At 37.5% G+C, this 27,921-nt stretch overlaps 1 protein-coding gene across 1 annotated transcript in view; it reads left to right on the forward strand.

Annotated features, from left to right (window-relative positions):
* EXT2 (exostosin glycosyltransferase 2) overlaps window positions 1-27,921 on the forward strand; it is a 79,364-nt gene that overhangs the window by 34,821 nt on the left and 16,622 nt on the right. Inside the window, exons 8-9 of the mRNA XM_075502540.1 lie at window positions 3,034-3,165; window positions 14,656-14,845. Of these exons, the coding sequence (XP_075358655.1) occupies window positions 3,034-3,165; window positions 14,656-14,845 (322 nt within the window). The remainder of the gene's footprint in view (window positions 1-3,033; window positions 3,166-14,655; window positions 14,846-27,921) is intronic.

Here is a 27,921-nt window from a genome sequence, read left to right on the forward strand (position 1 = left end):
TTCATGAGATTTTTATCCCTCCTAGGTATTTGTTACATTCCAACATAAGCTTTTCAACCACACCAAGTAGAGCAGAAAATACATTTCAAATGCAATTGACATACATCTTCCCAATAGAAAACTTTCCCAAAATGTTTAGTAACTTAGCATGCTGAGCAGCAGACACTAGCAAGCCATATTAATCAGTTCTGCTTTATAAAAGCAAACAAGGTGGGGAGGAAGTAATGAGACCCTGAAACATCTGTTTGGAGACTTCGAATCCCTTTAGAAGATTTTGAGTTCTCCCTTAAAGAAACACAGCTCCAAAAAATTACAACCAACTGTGGGAACATTTTCTAGCTCTTTACAAAAATTAATTACATAAATATTAGTCTATAAAAAGTAAATTCCCTCTGCCCTCTTCTCCAGTTTTGCTTCTGCTATAAAGGTGTAATCTTGCCGGACATTGCAAACATTCTTTCGGCAAAGAGAAGCTAGATCAGATCCATCCTCGTTTTGCCAAAGGAGGAAAAAGAGCTTTGACAGTAATGAAGCTAGATAATCATAGATGTTACAGTATTAATAAGCAATCTTAGAGTTAGAACAGAATAGGAATGCTGTCACTTAATAACAATGAAATACACAGTCCTGTGTGTATTTCACACAATTAATAGCTACTTAATTGCTTTATAAAGTTATATGTTAAAAGGCTACATAAAATAATTTCTCCTTTCTACTTAGTGCTGCTTATAGCAGTGGTTTTAAACTGTTACCTAATGTGAAAATGAAATTTGAAATCTGTGTTCTTACTCTTGTTTATTTAGGATACTTTAATAGAGAGAGGTTCACTGTTCTGGTCAGTTTTAATTCTTAATCTACTTCTGGTTTTCTTTTTAAATCAGTTGCTGCTGAGTTCTGGATAATAGATTTTTCTTAAGAAATGGGGCATAGGGAAAGGAATACTTAGGTCTTTGCTTAGTATGTGATGTTTACTTTATTTAGTGTCTTTTTGGTATTTTAGGAAGGCAGACATTATTTATTCTTACCTGTTTATATAATTATTCTGCTTTTACAGTTGGACATAATATTAATTTTGTTTTATGTTCTTGGTAATCAGCCTGTTATCCAGCTGTTAAGTCCTACCAGGGAGAGAAATAAGGAGAGGGAAGTGATTCTGTTCTAGAGTGAAATTGCTTTGCACTCTCTCTGAATGGCAGCCTCCTGAGAACTGTAATTTTTGGACATACTCATCAGTCTCCTTAATAAAATTTTGAAATACTCTGAAGTATTAAGGCTTATGGTTGTTAATGTTTTCTCACAATAAAAGTGGTGCTCCAGAGAGCACTTATCTCTTTCCTAGTTTGCTTTTTTAATTGTAACATGGATTTTTTCATCTTGAATATTTAACAGAACTATTCTGAAGAACCTTTTTTACAAACTACCCACAGAGTAGAGTTTTAGGGCCAGTGTTTTGGCAACAGGTCTTCAGTTCTGAATCCCATAGCTTACACTCAGAGTAAAGTACAGGGTAGCATATGCATGAATACGTGCAAGTTTGCTTGTGAATTTGCATTTTCCCTACTTGTAAGCTTTCCTGTACACTGTTATTTAGCCTAGGAATGCTCCAGCACGAAGTGTACATGTAGGAATCACTCTTTGTCTTGTATTAAAAAGTAATGACCTTCAGAGTGAGACACACTGGCAACTTGTTAACAACAGCTAAATGAGAGTTATTTTTGGTTCATCTTAAAAGTCTGTACCTCCAAAAGCTATGCTAAATAATATTATTTAACATTCTCATAGCATGTGATTAAAACCAGTCTGTCTGTAGAGCCTTTTTGCTGTTTAAGGAATCCATAGCAAGAGTAAAATAGCACTTGCCCAAATTTGTGTGTTGTCTTCAGTTGTATTCTGTCTCTGAAAGCTTCTTAAGCTTCCAATTACTGAAAAAAAAGTCTTTTGTTTTAATTGTTCTACAACCTAGATGCAAATGCATACTCTTATAGTTGATAATGAACCATAGGGAGACTGCAAGTTAAATTATGTTCTGGACACTTCAAGGTGATGGAGTTTCCTGAAGAAAAATTAGGTTGAAAAATTTCACATCTCTTGGGCCAAAACACTTGAACTACATTTATTGGCAAAACATGTTTCCTTCTGGGTTGGATGGGTGCCCTACAGGATCATTTGATGGTTCTAGGTATTTTAAAAGTATGTTTGTGTCTCTAACAGAGAATCAGATAAGTCAACATTTTCATTTCCAAAACTCTGCTTTTATTCCAGCGTTTCTGTCTTACATAAACTGGGACAAGATTAAAACTTGCCATACAGGACCTTAGCTTGAAAACGACTTATCTGTGAAATTCAGTGCATCTGTGTATAAGAAAACCACATGCTTCATTTCAGCAGTTTTGCACTGCCTGTGTTGTAAATTAGCCTAGATTAATGATTGTAACAAATTGGCATATGTACTTTTATGTAAAAATATTAATATTTACTTACATAAACAATATTTGTTTTTTGGAAGACTTGGGAAGGTGTTTGGTAGAGTTCATGAGCACTGACATTCTCTAGCTGATCAGCTGTCTCCAATATTGATGTTAAAAGGTGACTTTTAAGTTCCACCTTTTAGGCTGCATGCTTTTATTTGGCTATTTAGCTGCACTGTGGATTCCTCTGCCTTGGAAAACTGAGTATAACAGCAGTTTCTTCTCTTCTGTGGTCAAGCTGCTTTTGACATTTTTCAAGAGGAAAACATATGATAGAAGTGTGAAAGTAACTGATTCCTTCAAGTATTCTCATGCTATTTGATCACTTGCAAAGTAATGCTGCTGCTTCTTTTTATTGGCTGTAAATCTTGTTTTTTTGGGGGGTGGGGTTGAGTTTGAAGCCTTGAGGCTCTATGGAAATATGCTAGCTACAATAAACATGCCTCCTAATTTAATTTCCACCTGACTTGTAGACTGCATGGAACAGATTGTGCATGGTAAGCCGAAATTGATTATTAAGCACTGGATCTGTGCAGTGTGAAAGTGAACTTTATTCTCTTTACAGGCAAGGTGGTTCTGGGAAGCATATTTTCAATCAATGAAAGCAATTGCTCTGGCTACTCTTCAGATTATCAATGATAGAATTTACCCATATGCTGCTATTTCTTATGAAGAATGGAATGATCCCCCAGCTGTGGTAAGTAAATTCGTTTGATTCACTCATAAAACAAATTGTGGGTTTGTTTTTTTTCTCATATAAAAGGTATGTGCTATGAAACTTGGTAATAATTCTGTGTATGTGTGGTTGTGAGTGTATGTGTTGTGTTGGTAACTTGCACAGATGAAGCTAATATATTTTATGACAGCTGGCAAAATAACTAGCAGTTCATTTTATGTCCTGGCAGTGAAATGCGAACTTTTAACTTTTGCTGTTGCACACACTAAATGGCTTGCTTGTTTATTTATTTATTTTTCATGCACGCGTACACACACACACTTCTTTATTTCTGTTGAATTTATTGTGAGTTTAGTGCTCTTAAAAATGAATAACTGCAGTGGAAATAGTCAGTGGAAATACCGAAGATCTTAAACAATCTGCAAGGCTCTTTCGTGTAATTCTGATGAAATAGCTAATTATTCCTATGCCTACAATTTTCTCCGTATTATTTCTATGTAATTTCTCTTATACAGAAACTGATGATCAAAGTTTTGCTGTGGTATTTTTTTTTTCTTTAAAAACAAAAAAGTTTCACCAGTTGAACCCACCTCTGTTAAGAAACACTGGAGTTTTAATTAACCTTCTGCACCAAGCAGCTGGTTCTGATTTTTTACTATATAAAAGCCTGCAGATGATTTTCACTCATAATCAGTTAATTTTCTCTGTGTCAAAATATAAAAAATAGTTTTGTTTTACTAATAAAACCAAACTTGTTAACTGTCTCACTTTATGATGGTTTAGAGAGAGTTTCCCTGAAAGCTGGGTAGGAGTGCTCAGGAGTAGAGTGTGTTTTACTTTAAACTCTTCAGGCTGATAGAGTGTGAACAGTTGCTGACAAAGAGTTAGAAGCTCATTACTGGGTTTCAGAAGATGGTTTTCCATTGCCTAGGCAAAGGCATTAGTAATCTGCTGTTGTCATTGCTTAGAGAGCAAACGTGGCACTTTTCAATACTTAAGAAAGAAATTAAGCTGCACAAGAAGTAAGTACATACTCCGCAAGCAGGGGATGAGAACATCTTAACACCTTCAGATTATGCTAGCAAAACAAGTACCTTGAAACACCTAGTAAAATGAAGAAAATGGCTTTAGGATTACTCAGCCTTTAAAGGGGACACAAACACATCTTCTCCTGGGTTCTCTCCTATACTGGAAACCCATCCATTTCTGGGGAAGCTAATCTTACTCTGAGCAACAAGCAGGCTCCTTTTTTTCCTTTTTTTTTTTTCTTTTTTTCTTTTTTTCTTTTTTAATATACACTTGGAAAAAATATTTATATTAGTCATTCAACCTAGAGGTTCTTAAGCAGAAGGTTTATAACCGCAGACACAGCAACATACAGAACAGAATTCTGAAACTGTGGAGGAACATGTAACAGCCATACCATGCTAGGGAAGTACAAGGAGTAGGCAGGAATATTGTACCTGCAATTGCAATTGCAAAGAAAAGTTAGAAGGCTGACTGCAATTAGGCAGGCTGGAATTTTTCCAGGATGTTGGAGTTAACACTTCGTATTGTGCCTTTCTCATGCCACGAATAGCCAGTTCCTTGGTGGTTTTATGTCTCAGTTGAAAGAATTTGATGTTTATCCTAGTCTATGAAAATTGCTTAATATGTGCATGAATTCATTTCTTCCTTCAATATGAAACAGAAATATCATTAAAAGTTCCTTTATGGGCTGTATAAGCTCCATATTAGCCAGCAACACAGAGTGCTTGTGACCCTTTCTCAGAGGGTCAGTTAAAGAAAATAGAATTCAGACTGGGAATTGTTCAAGAGCAGTTAAATTTGTAGAAAAGCAGTACACAATCCTGTGATATCTTTAACTGGGGATTTTGATAGCTACTCAGAGCATGTGTGGAAACTTCTTTCCATGAGGCTCTCTTCTTTTTTGGTTTTTTTTTTTTTGTTTTTGGGGGTTTTTTGTTGTTGTTTTTTTTTTTGTTTTTTCAAGCCAGCTAATACTGTTTGGTTTAGACCCTTGTTCTTTCATTTGAAGCAAATAACTGGAGCCTTCTCCAATTTATCTTTGACTTTTTTTTTTTTTTCTGTGAATATATTTTATCTCTTTGAGGTGAGAGCACATGACAGTTGCGATCTATAAGGGAGCATATTTTTCAAGACTTGGCTAATTTCCAACTTCAGACAATTTAGAAGGTGATGATATATACAGTATCTGCTAGTAAATTTAATAAGTCAATAAATTTAACAATAGTTATTTTAGTGTTGTTTTTTTAAAAAATAATTGTGCTAGTTGGAATTCCACAGTTGGTGTCTGCTTGTCAGGGGAATAATGATCCACGTGAGCCTGAGTATGTTTCTCATCTAAGCTCATGCCTAATGTCCACTCATAGTACTGTTACAGTTTCTAGTAAGCCTGGATGAAACATTATAGTTGGAAAGCAGGTACATATGTACATTTGAGGTAGCAGAAGATGGCAACTGTATCCTCTAACTCTGGTAAGAAGACAAAATAACTAAAGATGACTTGAATGGGTTCCTCATTTACAAGAAAGTTGCCATTTTCTTCTCTAAATAAACTCCAAGACTGAAGCATTTAAACCAAATTATTTCAGGTTGGCCCCAGGGCCAGGATATAGGTAACTGTTAAAATGAAGCACCTACGAGTTAACATTAATATTGCAGTTAAATGTGTGAGTAACTGTGTATCATAAATTCTTATGTTACTGGTCAGAGCTGTACCTCCAGAACCTGCCATGTGTATTCTGCCTTCAAACTTGGCTGGCTCAGCATCCAGTTCCTCTGGCTCTGCTGCTTGTTCCTTGTGATGCTGTGGTCAGTAAGGATTAAATGCAGTGCTCTTCTATATGCTCTTGTTCCCGTTATGCAGTTTAGATAGGAATGCGGAGTTGCAGAAAGAGTATGTAGAAGCTGTAGGCAGATTAACAGGAGGTGTAGAGGTGCAATCTCCAGTTTAAGGCAAGGGGCTTACTGCAATTAGCCAGTGATTTCTTTAATCAGTACAAGGCTGTTAATAGAGCTCAGATCCCTGTGCTCTGAATAGTGAGGTTTTGAAAATGAGAGCATGGATTTGCCTATGGTATATTTATACAGAAGAGGCCAGCTTTAATGGGTTTATGAGCTTACTTGCTAGCACAAATACACCTTTCTAACAGAAAGAAGAGCTTGCTGTCTGTGCAAGATCATCATGCAGAGGAGACTCCTTAGCTAGAGAGAATCCTTGGCTGTGGTTGCTTACCTGCCTGTCTCCTTGGTTTAGGGTTTCTTTTTCTTTGTGTGCTTGTAGGAGTTAATTTTGCTTAGTATGTCACTAGGGTCCTGAGAAGTAACAGAAAAATAGAGATTGGTAAAATGTCCTGGTTGTTAATTGTTTTGCTGCTCAATTGTTACAACTGCTTCAGGTGTAAAGTAAAGCAGTAAAACCATTATTTCTGCTTTGACAATTAGGGTAGCTCATAACTCTCCAAGGTGCATATTTTTCTCTGCATTTTGTTGAGCTATTGCAGTTTCATGAATTTGCTTCCAGTTTTAAGATTCATCATCTAATTTCAGTCTATTTCCTATGATTTTGTGTAGTACTACCTGTTATTATTTTGATTATAGTACAGTAGAATTGAATCTCTTTTGAGTTAGCAAACATTTAACAGATTACAGCCTGTAAGTACGCTAGATAAAAGATTTTTAGCAGCCTCAAATATTCGATTAAATAAGTTTGTAACAACCCTACCTATGAAGAGAAAGCTGCATCTTTCACAAAAGGCTGCCTCAAGTTTGATGTCACTTGCAAAGCAGGACTGGTAGGGACTTATGGCTATTTTCTGAAGATTTTCTCTTTGCTTTATTTTGAACTCTGATACTTCAAATTAGGAATTAGGACATATCTGCAAACATAATAATTATTATTCTCTTTTCAGCAAAATTACATTGATGCTTGTATCTGAGGGGATGGCTATTATCTTGGACAGTCAGCATGAAAGTGATATTCACACATTTAAAATCAGTGAGGCATGCTCATGACTAGATCTGCATATAGATAAGCTTTATTTCCGTTCCCCAGATATTCCTCAAGTCTCAACACAAAGAAACACCTTGTGTTGAGTCTGTAGTTTCCCAAACATTTTAAACCACTGTAAACAGGTACTGTTGCCAAAAGAAGCAGTCCTGCACTCTTCTACAGTTGGATAATGATTTCTTGCTCTATGTGCTACCTTCTTTTTTAATTTTCTAATTCACTTGTGGTGAACTAACTGAAATAATTTTCCTCATGTAAAACTTACCCAGCAAAAGAAAAAAAAGGGAGGGCGGGGAAGCAAGGGAGGGACCAGGTGGCTGGAAGGCTGCTTTTTTTGGTGTTAGTTTGGCTTATATTGGCTCAAAATATTAGTTGAGACTGTTGCCTGAGTATCTTCACCACAGTGTGGATACAGCAGCAGTGCAGGAGGATGTTTTTCCAGCAGGAGGGAGTATAAGGTACACAGAAGATAAATGCATATGCAGTTCATTCCATACTTAGTACATTACATTGAGGAAGTGATCCAAGAGTTTTATGTGTTTGTATGGATTGACTGAAGACTGTTGGCCTTTTCTAAAGAAACAAAATATGTTATAAAGTGAATTATTTTCCTACTCATCCACTATCCTGTTGAGGAAGTGGAAGACTAGTAGCATATAACATGCTAATATGTTATGGAATAGTACTTTCAATAAAAAAATACTGCAAGATATTTCCTCCTTTTAATGAAGAGGGGCAAATGATGTTTTTGGGGCCTGAAATTAATTCCTGGACTGCTTGAGTCCTTTATATGTCTCAGACAGTCTTTTGCTGCAAGCATGAGAGTTTAATGCCTTTTGTATTTCTTGGCCCAGCCATTATCCATTAGGCAAGGGCAATCAGTTACGTTCAAGTAAGCCAGAAAATGACCGCTTCTACAGCATGCATTCTGATCGTTACCAGTTTGGGCTGGATTAGAAATAATGACCTGGGTTTGAGGATCTGTTATCTTCAGTTAAGTACTTTGTTATGCTCTAATAGAGGTAAATTAATTTCTCACTTGTGCTTCTTCATAGATTATTTAAATTCTCCTCTTACTTTGCTTCATACTGTGCTAACATATATGGGTTTCTGAAAAATGAGTAAGACAGGGTTTTTCTGGATTTATTCAGTTACTTTTGCTGGAATTCTTTCAAGCCTGCTTATAATGTGGACCTATAAAACATTAGAGTTTTTTTTGTCAGGGGCTGCTTTTGAGCTTTGACCTTGGATGATACAGACCATAGTTTAATAATCACTTGAGAATATCACTATGCCGAACAATAAACATACCAGATTTCATTTTTCCCAGTGAGGCAGAAAACAGCACCATCGTTTGCACTAAGTTAATTTGGCTATTTTAGTTTAAACCAAAAAGTGCCATTCATTTAGCAAAGCCAAGTAGGATGTTCATTTACAGAATACTTCGTGGGCTTCTGCCAATTACCAGGCAGTTGACACTTGTTAAACAATTAAACTATTTCTAAGCTCTTTGACTAGTATTTTACAGCCCTCAGTCTCCAGATAACGCCACTGTTATAACTGTACTTCCATCCTAGTACCGCTCCTCATCTTCAAAGCATTAAGCAAATATTAACATATGTTTTTTTGTTTACCTGTAAATGAGAACTAGCTAGCACTTTTCTGGGCAATGCACATCTGGTATTTTTCCCATTGAACAATATTAGTTTCTGTTCCTGCTGTATTTCCGGCTACCTTGTGTGATGGTTTGAATCAGCTGGATGAAATTTTGCTCTATTTACCATGTTAGAAGATAGATATTCTTTCTTATACTAAATAAATTTCAGTTTATCGATATATTTTTCCAGTGTTGATATTATGGAAAGTTGAATATACCACAGAATCGGAAACTGGATTTCATATATTTCACTTGAATGACATTTTAGTTCTTAAGACTACACCCAACCATTTAATACTGTTGGGTTTTATTTTCTTTAAAAGCTTTTTGCTTTGTCTTTAACTTAGAAGTAGACACCTAAACATACAAGTGAGAGACATGTTTTTAATCTTAGCAAAGCTGGTTTTGAGATGCACCCAAAGAAACTACAATTTTGCTGGCCAAAGGCAAGGGTCTCGTTGTTTTTCTTACCTTGTTTGTTGCACTGCCTGGTGCCTCCTGTGGCTTCGTAACTGTGCAGCTTTATTTTATGTAATGGGAGTTATTAACTTTAAAAAAAAAAAAAATTAAAATAATGGGGCTTTGTTGCTTTGGATTCCACAAGTCATCTTTTCAGTACTCCCTGTCTTTTCTGGCTTTGGGAACATGAAAGGTATGTTAAGCTCCATTTTCCTAATTCAGATTATGTCATACCCTGGGTTTTTTGGGTCAGGAGCTGCTACGTTCACTTACACTGGGGCGGGGGAGGAAGGGGAACCCACAGAAAAACGTGGATCATTTTCCTGGTTCTCTTGACAGTTGTTTGAATATTCTTATTAAGGTTATAATGTTATAATACTCTCATTATTCTTATTCTTACAAAAGAATGGCAATAAAATTGATGGAGGGATTCCAAAAAGCATAAGTGTTATGGCAACTGTAAATATTAACTCAGTTATTGATAATTCTCCTCTTCTCACTGCAAATCTATTCCTTTGACATATTATTGAAATTAAGGAGTTGAAGAGATGAGTCTAAAGCTGAGTTTTTATATCAAAGAATGTCTTCAGCCAATAGATTCTGTCAGAAGGGCTCAGACAGCTGACTAGATTTAAGTGGCTAAGCAAAAAAAAGATGCTGAATAACTTAGTGTTATGTGATGTATTTTGGCAATCAAAATTCATGACAGTAGGAGATTTCATCACTCAAGAAGGAACAGGTAAAAACTCCTGTGTGTCTTGTGGCTAAAATGCTTTTGAGGAGGGTTTATAATCTTCATCAAAACATGAAATGGTGGCCACTGCAACTTGGCTTGTGATTCTGCAGAGTGTAAGCACTGTGGTTGGCTCTGGAGAAGTAGAGAGGGTTAATTCCTTTGGTTTTGCCCTGTGACCACTTGAGGATGGGAAGCATGATGAAATACTTTCTCAAAGTATTCAATAGAAACTTATGAATAATTGGAGCAAAATAGAATAAATCAAGGCTTTTTTTGGTCTGGTAATTCATAATTGAAACCACATTGAGGTTAGATTGATATTCAGAACAACCCAGCTGAAAAAGCCTTACCCACAGAGACAGAGGATATATATCCCTGCTTTGCTTAGATGTGTAGAAGAACTGCTTAGCTACTGTTTAAGTTCAACACACTGTTGTCCTTACCTTTGTGCTTATAAAAGTCAGTGAGTTGTTGTTGTTCAAACTGTGTGGTTTCACTAATATGTTGGTTAAAACAAGCACTGAGTCTAGTTGTTGAAAAAATACACAGGGAGGAAAGCCCACTGTCTTGTTCATGGGAGCAGTGAAATTTTATTCTTCTGAAGTGCTGTTGCTGAGTTTTCCTACTAAATGATAGCTGGGAAGTTCTTGACTCTCTTCTATGATATGGGACATCTTACACAGGCTTGTTTTCCTAGAGACCATTCTGTGATGCAGTTTATAAGGTGTCTGCTGTGTCTTTCTTCAAGTTTCTTTCAATGGTACTCATTGTACACCCAAATAAGTTTTGTGGTAGGACCCTGTCTTAGTTATGTCTGGTATTTTGCCAATACCTTTGAGGCTCTGTAGTATTTATAATGATTGGCCAGTTCTCAGTCTAGTTGTGTTCATTGATGTCCTGAAGCTCCTGTCTATCTCAATTCTGTATCCTGCCAAGAACAGTCTGTTTAAAACTTCTCTGCGAACTTGAACCTGAAGACTCCACATCGAGTCCAACCTTAAGCATCCCACATAATGGGAACTGAACTCCCTTGATACCTTGTCCTTAATGTATTAACTTTTCCTAAGATATAGAATCAAGTTGTTTTTAATAACCAAGAGGGAGAGCAGTATGTGATGTATCTATAGTAAAGGAAGGTGCCTGATTTCTAAGGCATTATTACACATGCACGCTTGTGGAAAGCATGCACAGGACAGCTGCAGCAGTCTGAATCCTTCCCTGTATACATACCCATTCCTGAATTCTCCTCTCTCCCCAGCTATCCCTAAGTTCTCACTGCCATTCAGGTCCCGCTACTTTGGCTTTTCATATGAACTGCAAAGAGCTGTCAGACAACTGAGACTGCGAGACTTAAGTGACATGAGATTAGTCTTAGGAAACTGGCATTTGAACTTGATCCTTTTTGCCCATAAAAATGATTCACAGCAAACAACCTATTAATCTTAGATTAATTATCCTGGCTCCTCTAATGTTATTAGCTGGGAGGGCAAGAGTGAGGGTTGTCTTATCCATACCTGAGTGTCAGCACTTTGTCAGAGAAAGGTGATGGATGATGAATCCACTGTTGCTGTTTGCTCTTCTCTCTACGAGTGAAAGTTCCCGTGAATTTCCATCAAGAATGTTAATAAAGATGGGACTGGAGCAATTGTTCCTTCACTACTTGGTTTCTTGAGCAGTGACTGGGAGAACCCATCCCTATGTCATTATCCATTTCATGCTTTGCTGCCATAATGGAGATTTAATTAGGTTGCTGTTGAATTAATTGCCTGTATGGTTTGCTTTTCCAAAGCAGAAATCTGGAAGACTTTAGCAAATTATGGAGGCTTGAATTTGCCCGATTTCCTGCAGAAAGTGGGGTCAATAGGTCTCAGACTGTAGACACACTCTTCAGGCAGGCAGCAGGGGGTTGGCTTTTAATGGCACTTGAGAGATGCTTAATTGCCTTTTTGAAATGTTTTTCTCAAATGAGAGGCTTGGTTCTCCCATCCATTAGTGAGTGTCTACAGGCTTTTCCCTCTCTCTATCATCCTTTAGTAGATGCATGAGCAAAAACACCTCAAAAGTTGCCTTATTTTTCCTAAGTTATAACCAGCAGGGGAGAATTTTCATGCCTTTTGGAAAGTAGTAAAAGTTGGAATTTAAGTCATGTACCTAAAACTTAGGTTTTTAAGAGAAAGCCTGGTAATTTTTTAGGCACATATGCATGTGCTCGCACACGTACATCTGTATTTTTTTCTGTAAGTACCTAAAATAGTCTTAGATGATAGCAAAGGAATAATCCTTTTCCAAGGATGATATAGCAAGTAATTTGTTAGGAAATGCTGTGGCCAGAGAGAAAAAGTTGCTAGATAAACTTCAAATGGGAGCTATTAATTTAGGTGGCAATACTTACCCGTAAGTAGTAAATACAGCATTGTCCGTAGATTACCAGTTATTCCTTCTTGTAGGGCAGAAATGTAAGATTTTCTTGGCACTCTACTGAGTGTGATGTTAAACCTCTGCTTCAAGTATTAATGAAAAGAGGTTTCTGAAAGTTATTTTAAGAAGCTGCTCAACATTACAAGGGTCATTTGGGTAATAGCAGTCTTGGGTGGGGGTTGTGTGGAAATGAGTCTGTAAAGCTTTAATGAGATGGATTATGCTCTGGTAACATTTAGATTGTGATTTGCTGTAGGAATTATTGAAGCTGGAGCAAAATCAGAGGGCTGTCCCCATCTGCCACCAGTCTTGTAAAATTAGCAAATGTATAAAAGCTTTAATTTTAGAAAATGTAATAATCTGAAAGCAGATTTGTGTCTGTACATGTCAGTTGCTAAAGTAATGGATATATATTTCTCTGAATTACTGAGTGTAGTCCTGTGCTATCACAGGTAGCCATGTCCCTTTCATGAACTGAAGTTCCATATTATGCTGTTACTGTTTCTACATTATCCTATTACTCCTGTTGGGTAAAAACTAGAACTTCATGCTTTCCATTAGGAACCTCACAAACAGTTTTTGTTGAATGCTACTTGTACCAGACTTGATAAAGTATATGTAGCTGAAGACTAGTCTGTCTTTCCGACTATTTCAGGAAGTCTACTAAAGGGTATTACTCCTACTGACGGATCCCTGCCTGGAACATACCCTTAGACCATTCTGGATAAAACAGTGTGCCAGTGCTGGGCTTAACGTTAAGTTTCCCTTTCTCACCTCACATATTTATACCCCCTTCAGTGTTGATGTGTTCATAGAATGAAATCATATTCGCATCATTTTTTTTTCTCCTTTGCCAAAATGGTCAAAATGTTATGATCTCTTTTAGTAAATAGGCTCTCTATTCCCCTCGTCCTTGAAGTTATTGTAATTAGAGGTGTCTAGCCACTAAACATGCAGAGGGTAATTGTTGGGTGTATAAAGTAACCCAAAGACTAAATAAGGAAACGGAAAATTGCAAAGTTTATTTCCTGCAAATATAAGCTGATAACTTTGAGTCTGTAAAACTTGCTTTCCTCCTGCTACAAGCAGGCTTATAGCATGAGTTTAGCTGGAGATTCTTGCAGTATTTCTGTAAACTGCTGGCAGTTACTAACCTCTTGTGAGTGTTGATAGTTTTTACAGGCTAGGATTCAAGACTTCCCTGCAAAACAGCATCACTCAGTTTCTGCTTTCCCAACTCCCCTTTTCACCTCATCCCAAAAGGTCTTGTTTTTCCCTTTGCTTCTCTGTCCGATCCCTGCTTGGAACATCAGCTGGAATGAAGAAGTTGAGACTGAAATGCCAGCGCTTTCATTTCTGTCGAATGGTCCCTTCACTGCTTCCTCCCCCATGTCATCAGCTCCAAAGGAGGTTGGCACATTCAGTGAGAATTTAGTTGTCTGTCTTGTCTTTTGCCAGCTGAGCTGGCTTCCTTATGCTGGCAGTATATTGAAGTAAGACCTTTAAAGTCTTAAAAGGGATGCCCTCGTTAAAATTCACGAGGAGTAGATAGCTCTCTGAAATTCATCTTTGCATCTCGTGCCTCTTTTTTTTTTTTTTTTAAATGCAATAGGTTTTTTTTTTTTTCCCCACCATTGGAAAACACAGTTTTGTGGAAGCTAGTACATTATTCTTCTTAGTGCCCACCTTTGCCTTTTTTGCTTGAGTACACATTTTATGCCAGTTTTATGGTTTTGCTGCTTTGGTTTTGTTGTTGTTAACTCTTTTTTGCTTCTGAAATTGTAGTGCTGATTAAGTTTCTCTTTGTTTATTGAGTCCTAACTACAGACATAAATGTCTTGAAATCGTGATCAGTAAATGAGAATTGACTCGTGCTAGCTGGGTTCAAAATTCACCTTGGTTTTCCTTTTCCACAAATCTATCTGCCTCTTCCACTTTATTTTTTACCTAAAGCTCCTCTTGTTTGCAATATTACAGTTAAGCAAAAATGAAAATTGAATTAAGAAAGAGATTGGAATAAAGGTTTTGAGAAATTGCTGAAGTCTGCTGCTCCCAAAATTGGAAAGTTAACCTGCCTGATCTGAGCAAATTCCAAATCTGCGGTTAGGTCCTGGCTACGTGAATTACTCCCTACTGTAATAAGTACCCCCTACTGTGATAAGTCACTTTAATCGAATTGTTTTCCTGTTTTCTTGTTTTCCTTAACAGAAATGGAGCAGTGTGAGCAACCCACTCTTCCTTCCACTGATCCCACCTCAGTCACAAGGTTTCACAGCCATAGTTCTGACCTATGACCGGGTGGAGAGCCTTTTCCGAGTCATCACAGAGGTGTCTAAAGTGCCTAGTCTATCAAAATTGTTAGTTGTCTGGAACAACCAGAATAAGAATCCCCCAGAAGGTAAGACCCCATGGTAGGCGTGGTGGAGGAGGGTGAAACTGGGGGTAGCATGCCTACTTGCACCTGTTACAGAATGATTTCTCTTCTACGTCATTAATAGGTCTTCGAAAAGTCTTTCATGATTACTTTCAAAATAATAAATTTGGGGTTTTTTTGTGGCAATATTTTTGAAAGTGAAATGAGGAAAGCCAAAGTAGATTAAAAGACAAAAGCATACCAGTGGTTGTGCTGCTAACTTCTGAATCAAAGGTAACAGATGCAATAGTGACAGAAACATTTCTGCCCTTAACTTTATTTTGGGGAGTGGTAAGGAGAGACCCATCTTTGATTTGTCAATGCTTGATTTTATTTCTCTGTAGACTCTCTCTCATCGCAGTGAATACTACTTCTGCTAGACTGTTTTCTAGGGCAAATGTGGTTCAAAGCAGCAAAGTAGTTTGAATGCTTGGCGTTATAAAATAAGTTAATATTTTGACTGATGACATGAAAACTTGGGACATTTTGGGTGTCTGAAAAGAAGTTCCGATGCCACCAGAATATCTTGTGAAAATGCTACAGCTAGCCCAGCAAGACAAGACATATGTCCCTTTTTTCAAATGTTTCTGTTTCCAACACATATGGTACTGTGTTGCTCTTTATAGTCTTCATGAGTGAATCTGGTGAAGTCTGCGTGATATTTTAAATTTTGTGAATTCAAGATTATTGTAAAATGAGGGCACATTCACAGACCTTTTCCCCAAACAATTTAAATGTGTAGGTTTTTGGAAGAAGATTTGGTTTCAAAAGTATATTAATGACTCCAGTGTGAACTCAGTGCTGTAAATCTCTGACTTAATTTGTTTAATTTTCAGTAGCTGAGGTGTGCTTTGCTGGCATGGGTATCTGCTGGGCTGGCATGCTGCTGTACTGTATCCCTTCATGCTAGGACCTCAGTCTCAGGCTGCCCAGTCCTCCCAGCTTACTGCCTACGTTTTCAAACCCAAGATCCTAATCCCATGTTTCTCTGTCTCCTTTCATATAACACTGCTGCATGCAGCGTGGCTGCTCTGTCTCCCACTGGCTCCCTTTTTTCCCCAGTCCCGGGCTGTCTGCCTCACGAGACCATGCTGCTCTTACTCTTCTCCCAGGGTCCTCAGCTGGAAGCGTAGGTCCTGACATTGGTGAATTCCTTTACGAAATCACCATGGAGTAAATGGGAGAGCCAGGAGGCATCACCCCATGTAAAGGAAGGTAGCTAAGCTTGGCCTGTGGTAATCCTCTCCAGTGCCAGACAGCCACTCCAGTGCTGCTCACTTTATTTCCATGCTTATCGCTTCCTAGGATGAGATTCTTCCAAGTTCTGAACACTAATGCTAAAATCCTGAGCATTGTTCTGGGCAATTAAAGCCTTCTCTTCTCATTTGTGATTAAATACTGTAGATACAGTAGCTGCAAATGAGTTTGTTTCCCGTATGCTGCACACATGAATCTGTCATTCTCATGTGGGAGAAGACGTGTTGCCTTCTAGGAATATGTGTTCAAAAAAAATGCTGTATTTGGTAGCACAGAACCTTGTGGATTCTTCTGTCTTCTGTAGTGAATGAAGCATGTCATTAGGACTCCTTGCTTTGTAATTCTCTTTTCAGAGCTTTCAGCTGCTGCTTTTTTCCACTCTTCAAAGTTAGCTATTCTGTGTAGTGGCAAGATATGATGTAAAAATTAATCCCTGACCACTTGTCTCAATTTACCATCTTCTAACAGCTTCTCAGAGCCAAGCTATTGCTACCGTTCACTTGGCTCATTTGCCATTTTGGCAACTTGCTCCAGCTTAATGCAGAGTAGCTTTATTGTTTGCTTTAAAAAGTGTTCTGTAATACTGCTGTGCTCAAGTGTTTATTAAATGTTTTGCAGTCCTTTAGAGTGAGAAGTGTTGTGTATAAATTGACAATAACTGGAATTTTTGCAGTAAGGTTTTTCTAAAAGCAAAAATGCTTAGTGTTATATTCAGTTATGTGAGCACTGAATGCAGGTGGATTTAACCCAAATGGATTGTTTCCACATTTCCCTTCAGTGAGTCTGAGATACAGGAGAGTTGAAGCAAATAAATCATTAGAATGATCTTTTTTGTTAAATCATTCTATTAATCTTGCATTTAGAAATTCTTGAAAATTAAAGTGTGTTTAATTTTTTGTCCTGTCTCAATTACCACTAAGTCATAAACTAGTTTAAAAAAAAAAAAAAAAAAAAAAAAGCCCTTTGCCTGTAGAGCTTAAAATTGTGGATTTGAGAGCATAGTTGAAAGCACGGGCAGTTTTGCCCTTACATTAGCCTAAGCATTGCATTGAAGCAAATAACTATTTGTTTCTAGTGTCCCTTGTGCCTTTATTGCTGTAAACCATTGTAATCTCTTGGCCTATGGCTAGAGAGAGGTCAGTTTGATTAAATTAACTTGTTTTATTCCAGATCCATGCAGGGCATTCCACTTGGCTCTTCAGCCAGTCTCTCGTTCAGTCTGTTTATTAGTGATCCTAATCCTTGGACTTCAAAGCTTCTGCTGTTTATAGCCTGTTAAAGCCAGGAAGTTTCTGATGGATTAGAGCAAGGAATGAGTTTGAAGTTTGTAATGTGCACCACTGTCACTGATAAAGTCTGGTTTATTACCCTACAGTAGTATCTGCACTTTTATGGCTATTCGCTTTTAATTGGTTATGGTAAAGCTGAGGCGCTTAACCTCCTAGAGCATCAAGTGTTGTATTTCCTGGTCCTTTACATGTAAGGGACACGTTTCGGTACAGAAGCAAATCTTGGCTTTTGTCGTTGCAACCCTTTGTGTGTTTGTTTTGTTTTGCATGTGTAAGTGGGAGGGCTGGGTGAAGGACATCCCAGTTGTCTTCCTTGGTGATTATATGTGGTAAACTGAGAATTGGATTTAGGTCCCCTGAGATGTAGCTGGCATAGTGCCACACAAATATGACATGTGGCTGCTCCTTTCTTTCCTCTGTCAACACCATAAAAATATTACAATTGAAAATGACATTGTTAACGAAGCAATATGTATTGGAAATAGAGGGAATCTGTCCCTAGGAATGGAAGGTTTTGAATGCAAATTCTAAGATTAATGTTGGTTTTTGTTTTTTGTATTTTGTTTTGTTTTCTAAATGAATGCTTATATACTTGTAATAATGCCTTTATGTAACAAAACTCAGCAAACTCAGGACTTAAGAGGAAAACAGAATAAAAATGAAATATTCTGTTCTAAATATCATACAAAATTTAAGATGCTGCACCCCAACAAATGCGACATTCCATAAGATAAAAATCCTTTTTTGCTTGTCCTCTGCATTTAGTAAAGTTTGAGTGAAAAGGTGTATTTGTCAGCACGACCTGAAAATGAACTACTGGTGATTTTTGTCAGACGGATGGCGAGACTGAATTGTGGTCACTCTGCCACCAGTACTGCTGACCTTCCCTCAGTGCAGGTAGGAGGCTGTAGCTGATCTCAGCTGCTGTGCTGTGGAATGCTAACAGGTGTGGGGAGTGTGCAAGGTGTATGGAAAACAAACTCCTTGCAAATCTAGGCCTGTCGAGGCAGATGCAGCTCTGATATGACTGACAATTTTTTTGTCACATTGCCTGATACTAAATAAAGTAAACAGCTAAGAGGGCAGCTGATTAAATGAACACCTGACTGGAAAGTTTTCACCCAAATAATATACAAAAGTATAAAGTTGGAGAAAAAGTAGCTACATGTATATGGGCTAGAAATCAGTAGCAATTTAAAGACTATTTTTCCCTTTGTCCTATGAGTTTGCGAGGTCTACTCTCGTAACTTAAAATGTTTGAGAGCTGCTTGTTCAAGTCTGAGCACATTGCTCTGTCTTTCCTTTAGAACCAGTGAAAAGAAACAAGCATCTCCATCTCGCCTGCATTAGGTATTTGTTTTAGGGTGAACTAAATTATCCCTCCAGAAGTACCCTTTTTTCCTCCACTAAGTATGAAGGAAACACAAGGTGACTACTACAAGCTTAAATGACTGATCTTTAGTCACCTAACTGTCTGTTCCGAGTTCCTACTTGTTTTACTATACTGGTACCTGAACACAGTGAAGGGCACATAGGCTGTCTCACAAGGTTCTTGAGAAATAAACAAAAATTAATGAGCACTAAAACCCCCCCCAATGTTTCAGTTATTTTTCTTGGGCAGATAGTTCTTATAGCTGGGGCACTGACCAGACACAAATTCTGCCTGCTGAATGGGAGCAACTAATTTCTTAGTGTGCCGCAGTTTCCATGTTTATAAGATTAATACAACAATATTGTCTTAGATAAAATACTTTGAGACCTGTAGTTTAAAACTGCTATATAAGTGGCATTATTATTAGGTAGATGCCGAGATTTTTAATTAGAAAGTTAATGTCTACTTTGATTTCAAAGTAAAATATAAATATATTAAAATATAAATAATAAAGGAAACTGCTTTTTATAGGTTTAATTTAATCTGAGTACCTTCAAAACATTTACTAATACGTATGTATCCTGGCTATATAACCAGTAGATTAACTGGTTATTCCCATTTTACAGCTTTAGAAACTGGGGTACACAGAGGTGAAGTCTCACCATCACTCAGTAATTCAGCTTCAGGGCAAGGAATTGATTCAAGAAGGTCCTGTGCTTTGGCTTTTATTTTGCGTAGTTCAACACGCTGCCTTCCCATACTTTCTATTTGAGAGATATCATAGACATAGGTATGTGTAAAGGGGTGGAAGCTTTACTGTGTATTTTGAGGTCATTGCTGAATCTGTGCACCAAAGTAGGAACACTGTGCTTTGGGTGAGACTGGAAACCAAGGGTCTAATCTTTTGTTTTTGAACTCAAAATATGAGCAGTGTCTTAGGGAAAAAATACAACTGCAACAGAAGAGTCTATGAGCAACACAGATGTCTTGTGCAAACATTTTGAAGTTTTCAGAGTGCTTAGGATGGTAAAATCGTTGGATCTTATATGTGAAATAGCAGAGAGAAAATATCACATATGATGATGATTTTAATCTGGAACCTTAAAGCTTTATAGAAGCATCTTGCTGATCTTAAGTGCTCTCTGGATTTAGGGGATGTGATCTCTGCTCTGTGTCTTTAGCTGAGTTTTGCATATATTCTCAGCCATACACAGTATGCGAGAAGCCTGTCAACCCAGCAGTAGTGTCAGCAGGCCCATGACTGTATGTATAAAATTAATAAAAAGATTAATATCTTTGAAGTATTATAGGAAAAAAAAACAATTTTTTTCTCACTTGCCCTGCATCCATTAAAATAAACATTGTGGTCCAAGTATCTGCTGCTGGGAATATTTGTGTAGACAGGATGTTTCTTCATTTTCTCCATCAGCCAAATACTTTTGCCCTTTCATTTGTATTTGTCTAAATTGCTAGTTCTGAAATTCAAGAAAATAGTCTGTGATAGAAATTTCCACTGACGTTTCATCATGTTTGTTTCAGACAATTGAAGAAACCATTTTGTCTACCACATAAACGGTATAAAAATGTATAAATGTATTACTGTTAGTAAATATGCAACAAGCTACAAATCATGTGTGGTAGCTTGATTCCTTTTTACGTTCAGTTTTATAAAAATGAAAAGTGTATTTTAAAGAATGTGTACTTTCTGTGTAGTATGGGTAGTGGTTCCTGGAGATAAGTTGCTGATAAACTTGGAATAAGATACAGATTATAAGGCTCATGGGTATTACCAAAATAATCATCTTTGTATTTCAATTTGATACTATTAATGGGCAACATTGAAATAAAACACCTGGGGATAAGGAACCTGAGTATCCTATGGATGACTGTGTCTTAAGAAAGTGTTAACTTTAAAACAATAATAAAAAATCTTCAGTGGCAGGTTTTTTTGCATACTGTGCCTTTAACAGCACTGGTAGGAATGTTTTTTTGAACTTCTCTTTAGGTTTTGAATTAATTCGGCTTCTTGACGATGGACTTAATGCCATTTTCGTTGAGTAGCTAGAGAACTAATTCATTATGTTTTTAGTCTTCTGTGAATCATCTTATGAACATTTTGCGATGTTATTTCCCAGGGAAGTCTAGAAATTTATCTTAACAAACCCAGGCTCTAAATAATGTCCTAGAAACCAATATTCTATTTTTTTTAGAATTTATTTTTTCTGTGCATTACCGCCCATAGACCAATATAAACATTGTAATGTAAGTAGAAAGCACCTGTTTTGAACAGATAGTTCTAAGTTGAAGCAGTTGAAAGGCCTTGACAGACTTTTTCAGTCAGCCATTATTAAAGGAATCCTGGTAATAAATAGATGTAACATGCTTGATGATGATGTTTCTGACAGTTTTTTGAAACTTCAGATTCCAGCTAATTTCTGCCATTCGGTCTTTGAGACTGAAATAGTACTTGTTAGGCTTCTATCATCTGTGTTCAATTAGTTGAATTCATACAGCCTACTGTAAACCAATTAGAATGAGCATCACATAAAGGATTTTATAAAAGCTCAGGTATGAGAGTTGAGCGTGCGGTATGGGATTCTGTACAACTGCAGGTACATACAGAGGAGGATGTTTAGAGACGTTTTCTGCCAGTTTTTTATTGATCTTAGTCTACCTTGCACAACTTCTGGAAGGGTTTTCCTTTTTACAGTTCCAAGTGGACTCCATAGAAGTTGTGGGAAGTCTGAGCTTAATATGAATTAATACTCTGGTGCCAGGTTATCAGCAGTCATGAGAGATTCCTAGCTGTTGTTACTGAGGAAGTAAAACAGGAAAAGCATGTTTGTATGAGCCTCTTTATATGAGTCATCAAAATGCCATTATTTTAGCCAATAAGTGGATCTCTTTTTAATTTTAGTTTGTTGTATTGCTCTTAACACTGGCAACCATTCAGTTCTTGCCATCAAGAGTGTACAGTGCATTTCCAGCTCCTCCTCATTATCCTTACCTGCTGCTTCTGATTGCAAATGCAACAAACCATCTGCATTCAAGTATCACTTGCTATTTTTGAACTTGGTACTACTTAGAATGGGTGTCCCAAGAATATTGGTTAGCTCTGTACAGCAGCTGTATTGTTTCTCACTTTCCCTAGGTTGAATGTTGAAACTGGAAATGGATGATTAATAATTAGAGCAAGTAATTTCCTATATAAATACACTTCTGTCTGCTGACTAGATAGATAATAATGCATCTGCTGCTAAAGGACCCCTTCAGATGCTATTAACTTCCCAGTTTGTCAGAAGCAAGGATACAGAGAATCATGCTATTTAACAAGACGGTGCCATTTCTCTTTGAAAAGAGATAATACACTCCATAGAAATATTACTCTCTATTATTTTTAAAGATCCCTCTTTTATGTGTGATGTAACAGTTCATTCAGAGCTGAGAAATGGAGCTGGATTTCAGACTAAAAATTCATTTTTATATATAAGCACTTTGCAATCTTATGCAAAATAACATTTTTGTTACAAACTAACATTTTGTTGCGAACTAACATTTTTGTTACAAACATCTGATGGCAAGCCTAGGGAGGTATGGGAAGTGAAAGGGTTTTTTGGTGTGAGAGGTATTGTTTTAGGTTATAATGAAGTTGCCTCTCTGTCATGATTGTCCTCCCTTCTCTTCCTTATGTCTTTCATGTAATTCACTGGGAGTTGTAGCTGAGAAATGGGTATTTAGAGGATGGGGTTTTTTGCTGCTCTTCTGTATATGAGTGTTTTAAATAGGAATGTAGTTATGGCACTTTTTTGACCCTGCAGTTTGTGGAAATCATGCTGAAATCATGCTTGAAAAATTTGCTGTGAGATGTGGACTTGCAGGACTTAATGGTGGGATTGTGGGTTGCCCAGAAATACAGCCATTTATGTGGTTGTTAGGGATTGTAAGCCCATTAGAAGTGGAAGCTGCATTTGGAAAAGTTGGGAAACTGCTGGTTTTGTGTTTAGAAGACCACATGCTTTTTTCTGTGGGCAGCTCCTGCAATCGGTGCATCAGTAGTCCTAAATAGCACAAAGTGTGAAGAATGCCCCGAGTCTTGTTGCCAAAGAGCAAGTGTGTTATTCACTCTTCTCTTGTAATTGTTTCAGTACGATGTGCAGTAGGAGGTGCCTGTAATTCTCTTCAGATTCTGTATATACATAGATTTTTATACAGTCCAGAGAGCTTTATTTTCATGTTTTACCTGTGTCTTCTAATGCATCACAGAAAGTCCTTGCTACTGTTAAAAGAAGTAAGAATAATTCCTAGTCCAAACATGCATTTTTACTTTTGTATGCTTAAAGGTTCTCATGCCATCTTGTAAGACTTCATCTGCCTTCTTGTCTTGGGCTTTTTTTATCTTTGGCATACTTTGTTAAATGATGCAGTGCCCTCTTACTGTAAAATTAAAGCATGTGCTTTTACCTTGGTTATAATAAAGTCTACTAAACTGAGAATTTCCCCCATATATGTTTTGCTAGTGCAGAGGTTTCTCATAACTTTCCAAGTAGTATCTGCAAATTCAGAGTGTGGTATTACAGAAGTGCAGATCCTGTCTCTGACTTTTCTTAAAGCCACATTCCTCCTATGTGTAAAAAAGAAAAGTACAAATACTCTTCTTTTGTGATCTTTTAAAATAAATATAAACAGTTTTAACCTTTCTGATGGATTCTAAAACTTTGACTTCTGAAGTAGCTGTTGTCTTTTTTTATTGACTATTTCTTTTGGAGTTCCTGCAGCAGAGCTAATTTTGAATACTTGGATCTCTGAGTGGAGCCTGCTGTTCTTTTTGATAGACTTTTTTGCCCAGGCTGCCAAAGTGGCTACCCAGGTGTCATTGTGTCATGACATCTCCCATGCACTTCTATCTCTGTAGGTACAGCAACCAACCGTCAGTATCAGATCAGCCTCTAGGCAGCAAGTAGTCTTACGCTTTCTTCCATTTTCCATGCTGCAGAGTAACTGGTACCCTGAAGTGTTACTCAAAGTTTCTCCAAAATGGTAATATTTTCCATTCCTTAATTTAAGTCCAAATTCAGAAACTTTGTATTACGTTTCTCAAAGCACAAATATTTTACAGTAACATACCTCTTTTCGAGAATTGGTCATTTTGAGAGACTTTCCAAGACCTTAGTAAATCATGTGGATTTAACAGGATTTACTGACATCTGAGATGCATGCTGATTATAATTAGATTACACCTTCATTTTTCATACACTTTTCATTACTTTTTCTTCTGTTACCATATTTTTATGCAAGTGGCATGTCTGCTATTAAGCTATCAAACAGTTGATTTTCCAAAGAGCTAGAAGTTTAAAGCATCCATGCTTGCTTGCTTTTCTGAATTATTATTTTTCAATCCTAGTGACTTTTCAGTTTCAATTTTTGTTTCAGTGTATTCCTGAACTGAAATAAGATCTTTGTTGTAATTTGGTTGTCTTTTTTTATGTATAGCAGATGTGAAAGGAAGAAAAGCCTGAATAAAAGAGTACTTAACATGTATAAAATGTAAACTTTGTTGATACTTATAAATGCAAATTTACAAATGCATACATACCTATGGCAATTCTGATTGCTACTGAAACACTTGTGACAGTGGAGTCTTAGGGATCTAGCAGGCTGCTTAAAATTATTTGGTACCGATATTGGGATTATAATTGGATAATTGTAGGCACTTACCCTAAGGTCTTTAAGTAGCTTGCAAATGTTAAACAGTCTACAATCTTTATGAGGCCATGATATACGTCTTTGTGAGGTACCTGTAACTGTCTTATAAATATGGATACTTGCATATTGTATGGTAAACCAGTAAGAAAGCAGTGAGTTGACTTGAGGTACTAATTTGCAATAAGCTGTTCCAGTCATTCAGTGTTACTGCCTCCTGAGGTTAGGATGACTAGTAAGATGAAACTTTTGGAATTTCAGTGGTGTCCTACTGGAATCTTTGTTTCAGATTATGGTTCAAGCAGGGGATTTCAAAGACCTTACAATGCTGAGAAGAAAATGAGCTCATTGCACTGTAATTAGAATCCATGGCTCTTGAACATTTTTGTTGTGTCCCCAAGGGACTTGCTGTATCTCCCCAGCTGCTGGCTGACTATGACTTCCCTTGGAGCCCGTCAGTAGCATGGTTGAATCCTTCTGACTGGCTACTAATAAACATTGCAAGCCACTGAAATGTGCATCAGTGTTTGGGGTGGTGCCTCTTGCCTTCTACTAGAAGGAAAAGAGGTGAGTAAAACTGGCAAGAACCTGCATACATGTCAAATACAGGCCATGGTGTACAAGACCACCCAGATAAAGGTAGATTTTACATTCACTTTTTCAATCTCACAGGAAAAACCTCAGGGTAGGAAACAGAATGCAAATTTTGCCAGTAAATATCACTGTATTTCTTCTCCTTTCTTTTGGCCACCCATGCATGCCAATCCTTCTTTCTAAAATACAGCTCCAAGAAAAACTGACTTTTGAAGACTCTTGGTGTGGTTTGGAAAGACGGCTTTGTTTTCCCGGTGAAGTAGTATTTGGACTCTGGTGTCTTAAAGCAGTGTGCAGCTCTGTGTTTTATTTAAGAGTGTTGTGTGAGCTGTTAAATCTGAGAGGCCCAGTGGCAATAAGGATGTGGACACGTGTTCCTGGGAGCGAGTTTTACTTGTAGGCATTCATAGGTTCATAGAATTTGAGTCGGAAGGGACAGTAAGATCATGTGGGTTGACCTGTAAGTCACGAGTCACCACATCGCCTTTCTTTTCAATCCAGTGACTTCTGTCAAACTTGAGCGCATCTTCTATAATAATACCCAGTCATGTTCGAAGACAAGATGTACAGAATCAGCTGCTGTCCTTGTTAACTTCCTCCAGAGGTTAACCACTGTTACTATTAAAAATGTCTGTCTTATTTATACTTTGAATTTGCCTGGCTTCAGATTCCAGTCATTGTTTTTTGTTATGTCTTTCTCTAGTTGGTTGAAGATATGTGGCATTTTTCTTCCTGTGTAGCTACTTGTACATGTTAATCAAATCCACTTTTTGTTCCTTCTTTTAATAAGCTAAACAGATTGATCTCCAAGTTCCACCATAAGGCATTTTCTCCTGCCCTCAGATAACTTTCGTGGTTCTTTCCTGCACCATTTCCAGTGTTTTAACATGCTTTGAAAAACACACCAGAATCAAACAGTATTTTAGGATCTATCTGACTATGTCTGCATACAGGGAAAATTGCCCTCCATTCCCCTTGTCCCATTTCTTACTACTTACCCATCTACATACACAAGAATTACATTAATTCATTTTGCCCCAGCAGCATGCTGAGAACTAAGGTCCACTCTGAGGTCCCCTTAATCCTTTTCAGCTGCTGCTTTTGGGGGGAAAGTTGCCTTGGTCCTGTTGTTTAACTGTGTGTTGAGTTGTGTCAGTCTGGTTTTTGTTCAAATGCACCTAGTTTACTCAGTGGTCCGGAGTGCTCTGTATGACCTTATTGTCCTCACTATTTTCCATGTCTCCAGGGTTTGTGTCTCTTGCAAATTGCACTGGAAATTTATACGTATTTCAGATCACTGATGAAAATTTCAGTGGCTTCAAGCCCAGTGTCAGTTCTTATAGACTGCACTTACCACAGATCACAGAATGGCTGAGCTTGGAAGGGATCTCTGGAGATTATCCTTTCCAACCCCTCCTGCTCAAGCAGTGTCACCTAGAGCAGGTTGCACAGGACCATCTCCGGACGGCTTTTGAATATCTCCAAGGATGGAGACTCCACAACCTCCCTGGGCAACCTGTGCCACTGCTCAGTCACCCTCACAGTGAAAAAGTGTTTCCTCATGTTCAGAGGGAACCTCCTGTGTTTCAGTTTGTGCCCATTGTATCTGGTCCTGTCACTGGGCACCAGTGAAAAGAGCCTGGATCCATCTGCTTTACACCTTCCCTTCAGGTATTTGTACATATCGATGAGACCCTCCCTGAGCCTTCTCTTCTCCAGGCTAAACAGTCCCAGCTCTCTCCGCCTTTCCTCATATGAGAGGTGCTCCAGTCCCTCCATCATCTTCGTGGCTCTTTGCTGGACTCTCTTCAGTATGTCCATGTCTCTTGTACTGAGGAGTTCACAACTGGACACAGTACTCCAGGTGTGGCCTCACCAGTGCTGAATAGAGGGGAAGGATCACCTCCCTCGAGGTGTATCCTTAGACACGTTTTCATGTGACACAGAGAACAACTTGTACATTCTCTGAGCAGTCACTTTGCAGTTGATTTAAAGTATTTTTGCTTATTTTTCTTATCGTATACCATTGTCATCCTCTCCATTTCACCAGTGTAAGAAACTCAAGTGTTCATCTATCTACTATTCACAAGGTACTTAGACTCATCTTACAATGCTCTCTTTTTCACTTAAATTTTCATTGAAATACGTTTATTGTGAAAGCTGGAAGAAACCAACAAATCACATGTGTACCTGTTTAGCTATTTTTTTAGCTATTAATTAAACTACTTTTTGATTAATTGGTGCTTTCAGGATGCATTGTACTGTAATAATGACTACTGTTAAGCTTTGTGCTAGAAAATGTCTATGGTTAAATATGTTCATTTAGAATTAATGTTTAATATTTGGTCCTTAGTTGTGTTTCTTTTAGCTTGGTGCTCTATACTTATGCCTGCAGTTATACTTTTGTAGGAATAGAATAAGATTTTGAAGATTTTTGAATATATGCAAAAGCCTGCAGAAACTGTTCATGTGACACTTAAGGTGCTACATTTTAAACACATAGCAAGAAATGGAAATCTAATCTCATTGTAGGGTGAATTGGATCCAGTTTTGTATCTACAGGTTTTTTTGTTGCTAGTTAAAGCATGATTTGACTTGTGAATTTTCATGATTATGTACTCCAGTGCTGTGTTCTACTTGTAAGGATGCTGTAGGGCACAAGTAGAATCCTTTTGCATTTATCTAGCTTAATTTATCACTGTCACTTAGGACTTTGAAGATGAAAGAAATTACTCATACACAGAATCTACTCCTTAACTGACAATAATGATAAACATTTTAGGTGTATCTAGATATTTAGTTGATATAATAAAATTTATTTTTCTCAGCACTTGATAGAACTAATATTC

Source organism: Mycteria americana, chromosome 5 (genome assembly GCF_035582795.1).
Source record: "Mycteria americana isolate JAX WOST 10 ecotype Jacksonville Zoo and Gardens chromosome 5, USCA_MyAme_1.0, whole genome shotgun sequence".
Lineage (NCBI taxonomy): Eukaryota > Metazoa > Chordata > Aves > Ciconiiformes > Ciconiidae > Mycteria > Mycteria americana.